The 6983-nt window shown below is 43.4% G+C and overlaps 1 protein-coding gene across 1 annotated transcript; it reads right to left on the bottom strand.

The window, feature by feature from the left end:
- Nucleotides 1-973: 973 nt before the first annotated feature.
- Nucleotides 974-6607, bottom strand: acta2 (actin alpha 2, smooth muscle). The gene is made up of 9 exons (XM_061223132.1): nucleotides 6508-6607; nucleotides 4822-4993; nucleotides 4274-4402; nucleotides 3395-3505; nucleotides 3008-3092; nucleotides 2754-2915; nucleotides 1921-2112; nucleotides 1563-1744; nucleotides 974-1283 (listed from the first exon to the last, which is right to left on the bottom strand). Exons 2-9 carry the CDS (start codon nucleotides 4948-4950, stop codon nucleotides 1140-1142), a joined length of 1134 nt encoding a protein of 377 aa, XP_061079116.1. The 5' UTR covers nucleotides 4951-4993; nucleotides 6508-6607; the 3' UTR covers nucleotides 974-1139.
- Between the last annotated feature and the right edge of the window lie 376 nt (nucleotides 6608-6983).

Genomic DNA, 6983 nt, shown 5'->3' with positions numbered 1-6983 from the left:
GAAGTCTTTGTTGCCTGGCAACTTCCTGCAAACACGGTGAACATTAGTTGTAAGGCAATGCCTGAAGTTTTACAGCCTCTTGCAGTGCAGGCATACTTAGCACAGAGTTTTGCAATAGGAGTTTGGTATAGATAAAGGCCTATGGTAAATCTGCCTGCTGTCAGCTGACACCATAGTGGTAAGTGCAGCACATATTGGTAATGGGTTACAATTGCAGAACTTGTCTGTCAGGAATCCAGAGCAGGACATACTTCATTCATAGTGTGACACAGTGCAGTATAATTGCAGTGGGGGACGAGTGTGAAATTTCAGTGTGCCCGAGTGCCTTGAATTCTGCCACTCAAATGGGAATAATACTAACAGCCTGTGAAGAGGCAGGCGGTAATACGGGAAAAAAAAGAAGAGCAGCTTGCTAATTAAATGATTGGCCTTGTGATGGCATAGAGAGGTTTGTGTTTCCAAATGTGTCATCACTTATGTTGCTGTTAGTGGTGGTATGTGTTCAGTGATATTTGGTTACCCCATAATAATTTCTGAAGTAGTGTACTGGTGTGCACAATGGTCTCCCTGGCAGGAATACTTTGCTTTTCCTTTGTTATTGGCACATTTTAAATTTCCACAAATATTTTCAACAAGATTAAATATTGTGGCTGTGATGTTTTAAAAGCTAGTCAAGTAGAAAGTACATTAAATATATTGGCCACAAACAACAACCTTTTTTTTAAGAGCTTTATTCCTTCCTGGAGTGTTCACAATGTAACCATCTTTAAAATCTGTTACTGAAAGCGTACAGCGGTGACTGAACACATGCGAGACTTGCGAAATCCAGGGGCGTCTTACTGTATCTGAACACAAGAGGGGGACTGTGAGCAATGTTCTTGCAACAGGTGAGGATGAAGTACGGCAAGTTTGAGAGCACGAAAAATCCCCTTAACTTTCAGTACAGAAACTTCCCCAGCTGTTAACAACAGCATAACATTCAAGCTTTATTCATTCTTTAAAAAAACGAACAAAAAAAACATTCGCTCAGTAGTTGGCAGTGCAAAGACGGAATGAAAGAAGGAAAAGGGTACATTCACAGTTTACAGGCGAAGGAGCGACACAGTGGGATTTTGGGGTGGGTTGGTGGGGGGGCGGCTTTAGAAACATTTGCGATGAACAATGGAAGGGCCGGCTTCATCATACTCCTGCTTGCTAATCCACATCTGCTGGAAGGTGGAGAGAGAGGCCAGGATGGAGCCTCCTATCCAGACGGAGTACTTGCGCTCTGGTGGTGCGATGATCTGGGAATGCACAGAGAGGTGAAAGGTCAACTCTATTTAGAATAACAGTTGTTTTTTTTCTGCCTTCACAAATACAAACACGATGCAAGAAACATTTAAAAAAAGGACTTTCTCTTTCCTCATCTAATACATTAGAAAGTGTTTTTAACTAATACCTCAGTAGACTTTGAAAGAGCATTGGTAAATATAAAAAATGTTCACATAACCCTTGACATTTTTGTGGCAAAAGCCAGGTCAGACTTTACAGACAGTCTTCCTTTAAGATGCTTGAGGACGCACCTTGATCTTCATGGTGCTGGGGGCCAAGGCAGTGATCTCTTTCTGCATTCTGTCAGCAATCCCAGGGTACATGGTGGTGCCTCCAGACAGGACGTTGTTTGCGTAGAGGTCCTTGCGGATGTCAATGTCACACTTCATGATGCTGTTGTAGGTGGTTTCATGAATGCCAGCAGATTCCATGCCTGGGGATTGCAAGAGCGTGTTAAGAAACCACCTTGTCATTGAATCAGGAGTAGCCCAGGACAAAGTGCATATATTGCATATTATCACAATGGCCATTGATATATTTCCATTGGACAGGGGTTATAACTGCTGTATGAGTGGCTATAAAGGCACATTGGTATTGGCAATAAGGTACCGATAAAGGATGGCTGGAAGAGGGTCTCGGGGCAGCGGAACCTCTCGTTGCCGATGGTGATGACCTGGCCATCAGGAAGCTCATAGCTCTTCTCCAGAGAGGAGGAGGAGGCAGCGGTGGCCATCTCATTCTCAAAGTCCAGGGCCACGTAGCACAGCTTCTCCTTGATGTCACGGACAATTTCTCTTTCAGCTGCAGATGGCAGAATTAAGTAATAAGGTGAACACAAGATATGATTGTATAAGGGGAAGTGCCTGAGATAGAGTGATTGACTAGAAAGTCCCTAGTATTCCTGTATTATACAAAGAGTCATAAGGGAAACCACACACAGTCTTAAGGGAAACCACACATGGGAGAGCTGATGTTTTGTACAAAAATAGTAAAAAACAGGTGATGGAAATTCCCATTTTGGTTTCACAATGATAAGGTTACTGTATATCAGTTGGCATTAACTAATGTAGTTGTTAATAGTTCATTACTGATGTACATTCATTTAACTTTTCATGAATGTATTTATTAACTATTAACTAATGTATTAGTTACATGAATATTTATACATATATGAAGTATATCCAATAGCAAACCATAAACTTATCATTAGCTAACCATTAACAAATACATTAACAGTTTTCTTTTCATTCCAATATGAATTGTTAACATGAATTTATGATGAACAAATATGCTGTACAGATCAACTTCTCCATAATTAGATAGTTAACATTCCATTAGGTAATGCCAAGTCACTGTAAAGTGCTACCCTCATTTTAAACTGTCCACAGTTAAACACTTATGTTCACAGCTAATGGAGAACCTAGGCACTACGCTCCACCCACCAGTCGTGACAAAGGAGTAGCCCCGCTCGGTCAGGATCTTCATGAGGTAGTCTGTGAGATCACGGCCGGCCAGATCCAAGCGCATGATGGCATGGGGCAGGGCGTAGCCCTCATAAATGGGCACGTTGTGGGTAACACCATCACCGGAGTCGAGGACAATGCCTGCCGAGGGGAGAAACCGGGGGGTGATAAGTGTGTTTCCAAACATCTGGTGTGACATGAGGAGACTTCAGTGAAGGCGTAGGGGAACTCACCTGTGGTACGGCCGGAAGCATAGAGGGACAGCACTGCCTGGATAGCCACGTACATGGCTGGAACATTGAAGGTCTCAAACATGATCTGAACCAGGAAAAAACAGCGTGTCTCATTCAATGTGCAGGAATGGGCAGTACCTATAGCCCAGCCATTTCTGCATTACTGAGAATGTAACTTCATGAGTGGTTCACCCTGCCATACATGTGATGTTTTACTCATTGATAATGGTTTAAATACATTATCTATCACATACACACTACATCTGTTCAATATGGAATTTCAGTACTTTTTGTCCAGGACATCTGATAACAATTCAGTCCACAGAGCCATTATGATTGAACTGAATTCCCAGAATTCTTTGCTGAGGACCTGTGTGTTGGCATCACCTGTGTCATCTTCTCCCTGTTGGCTTTGGGATTTAGGGGGGCTTCAGTCAGTAGAGTAGGGTGCTCCTCAGGGGCCACACGGAGCTCGTTGTAGAAGGAGTGATGCCAAATCTAAAGAGCAACATGAACAAATCCACCAATCAAACAAATCCACCAATCAAACAAATACAACAATCAAACAAATCCAACAATCAAACAAATCCACCAATCAAACAAATACAGCAATCAAACAAATAAAACAATCAAAACAAATCCACCAATCAAACAAATACAACAATCAAACAGGTACAACAATTGATCATGTTAGGCTACTGACCCAACCAAATTTCAATTATTATATGCCAGTCCAAAATAGATTAGTGTAGCACAGGGCTTTGCAGAACTCCACATCCAAATATTGTGCAATACTGCATAAATATTAAAGTGGTAAAATGATAACTAGGTTGTACCATCTGTAATGCCATCTGCTGTGGCATGACTATCTGTACTTGGATGGCTGTGCTGTGTGTTTTGCTCTTAGTCAGCAGTACTATTAATCACATAGTGCTCTTCCAGAGTATACTGGATTTTTAGACCCAGGAGCACTCATGACCTTTACTGAAGTTAAATGAGGTCAATGATGCGTTGTAATCCATTGGCAGGTTGAAGATCTACAGTCCAATTGTGCTCCCCATGGTCCATTGGAGAGGTTGGGCCATAACAATGTACTGTACATTTAAGTTGTGGGTTTACTCATATATTTCCCATCACGCTCTGCTGGACTTCCCCACTCATTTATTTTAAGCTGTCTATTCGACTGTGCTTTGGTATGACTACTCTGCTTCTTATACCCAGACTGAATGCCTGCAGTGCAGTGACCTGGAAATCCACCCTCCTCACCTTTTCCATGTCGTCCCAGTTGGTAATGATGCCGTGTTCAATGGGATACTTCAGGGTCAGGATACCCCTCTTACTCTGTGCCTCATCCCCTACATAACTGTCCTTCTGGCCCATTCCCACCATCACGCCCTTGTAGGAGATAAATATGAGATCTGGGTCAGACATGTCTTTGTCTGACACCCAGCATATTCTGTGCCTCACTACAGCCCTTCACAAATGCATTGGCATGTTTTTTTGGAATGATGGTAAGAGATTATTATAAAACCTCAATGTGATCAATATGAGTTCAGTTTGAAATATATCTCTTTAAAACACTGACTAAAGAAATACGATGAGGACAAATTAAAGGTGATTAATAAGTTGTATTTATGTATAACCCTTTAAAATGCTGAAGAAAGAAAAAAAAAGTAAGAACAAATTGCAGATGATTTATGTAATTGAAGGATGTTTCCTCTGTTGAAAAAAGTAAACATTTTTTCATCCTTGTTGCCTTATATGAGCTGAAAAGTTAACACACACCATGATTGCCCAGTTCTTGGCTTCCTCACCTGGTGCCTGGGACGCCCCACGATGGAGGGGAACACTGCCCTGGGAGCGTCATCCCCGGCGAAGCCTGCCTTACAGAGACCTGAGCCGTTATCACACACGAGGGCGGTGCTCTCTTCATCGTCACACATCGCTGCTTCTCTTTACCTTCCTCACTCAGACGGGAAACAATCACTGTGGACAGAGCGCCGAACGTTAGCCACCATAACCCCAGACTGTGCTAATGCATGCACCCCTGCTACTGTGCTACTGTGTGTGTCTGTCTGTCTGTGTGTGTGTCTGTGTGTGTGTGTGTGTGTGTGTGTGTGTGTGTGGGGAGCTTCTTGTACAGGGACCACACCCATCTTTTCTTGAATATAGAATTCAAAAGTGAGCATCACAAAAAAAATCTGCTCTTCAAGTTCAAAGTGATACTTTGTATGAGACATTCCTATGGAGGAATACCTAAAAGGATCGTTATTCCTAAGCCAATTGAAGGAATACATTATATAAATTTGATGTGCAACTATTTATTGAAAAACTTTATTTTTCAATATTTTAGTTTATAATTATACTCAAAGGATTTTCAATACTCCCCTTTTATTCAGATACTGACCAAAAACATGTAAGTGTGGTTATTGTAAAGCATATCCCTTTGAGGTTAAATATTAAAAACACTGTGTTAAAGGACGCATCAGAAAAACACTATTTCTGTAAGCTGCTGCCATCAAGTGGACCATACTACTCTCTCTGGTGAATGAATGCTGTATCCTGGGAGAACTTCCTAATTAGGAAATGATGTGGAATGATGTCTGTCTATGGTTGCACGGCACTCTTTCCTTGGCCCTGCCTGCCTTCGGCAGCCAAAAAAAAAAAAAGAAAAGAAAAAAGGGAGGATGGATGAGAGAGGGGAGAGGGCAGTCACTGCGTAGCCACAGCAGGAATCCTAGAGAACCATATTTAGTAATAAACCTTAAAACTCCAAGGAATCACGTTGCTCAAGCCAAAGCTCCAGCCTGAAGTGGCTGCTCTGTGCTTCTCTCTGCCAAGATTTGATTCACCTCGACACCTACAACTCTCTTTCACCCTCCACCATGAATCGGCTAAATAGCCGTGTACTCTTAATTAAACAGCTGTCAATCACAGGCCAATGCAAAGTGCACATCTCAGTTTCTCAGGCAGGGTTTCAACTGGAAAAAACAGTACAAGATAAGCAGAGGGCTTACTCGTAGTTTTCATGCCATGAAGCTTGCAGCTAAACAGATCGTATGATAATGGAATTACAATAAAATTATAAAAACAGAAGCTCAGCAGCAGCTAAACAGTCACACATCTTGAGCCAGAACCAGTGCATATCAAAACAAACCTCTGCATCAATGACAGCTCAAAGGATTCACCTCGGAAATGTTTAACTCATCTCCGGACAAACAAGCAGCTCAGATGTACAGTAGATTTACAGATTTACGTACAGACTTGCAGTATGACACAAAGCTGTATCTACATCACTATTACCTCAGCAACCTGCCTTGCATTTTGCATGCACATGACCAGACCATTTTAAGCACAAACAATCAGAGATTATTATGTGGTCTGGTTTCAAATCGACACAGTTATTATCACAAAGTGAGCATGATCTGGCCCGCTACGGGGTGGGTCAGATTAGCAGCAGCAGCACGGCTAGTGGAGTGACTGAAGTGCGTCCCACTTACCCTGACAGTGCCTGGCCGGGGGGGTTTGCCGCTCGGGGATGGTGTACTACACATCTTCCAGGGGAGTGCTTATGTAGCTGCAGGGTCCCCTCCTCCCCCTCCCACATCCCAAACAAGGAGCTGGGGCCTCAGGCAGCCCACTGTCTCACTGCAGCACTGCCTTATAGGGCTGGTCACAGAAAAAAGCCCAATCCTGGTGGCCCGCTGAGGCCTCCTGTCTGATGCAGGGGCATTCCTGGGGCCTTCCGCTGCCGGAGATTTCATCCCCCCCCCCCCAGGAACATAAACAAAATGCAGCGGTGCTCGTACACACGCCCAAACTCACTGACACCCCTCGCCCGCCCAGAGGAAGAACCCGTGGTAAAGGTGTGGCACCTGAGTGTGAAGAAGGGTTGTAGGACGTCTGGTGTGAAGGAGCTGCCCCTGAAATGCAGGGGCTGTGGGGTCAATTCCTGGGTGGGGAATTGCCTGGTACC

This window comes from Conger conger, chromosome 2 (assembly GCF_963514075.1).
Source record: "Conger conger chromosome 2, fConCon1.1, whole genome shotgun sequence".
Taxonomy (NCBI): Eukaryota; Metazoa; Chordata; class Actinopteri; order Anguilliformes; family Congridae; genus Conger; species Conger conger.
This window is presented reverse-complemented; position numbering and strand designations above follow the sequence as displayed.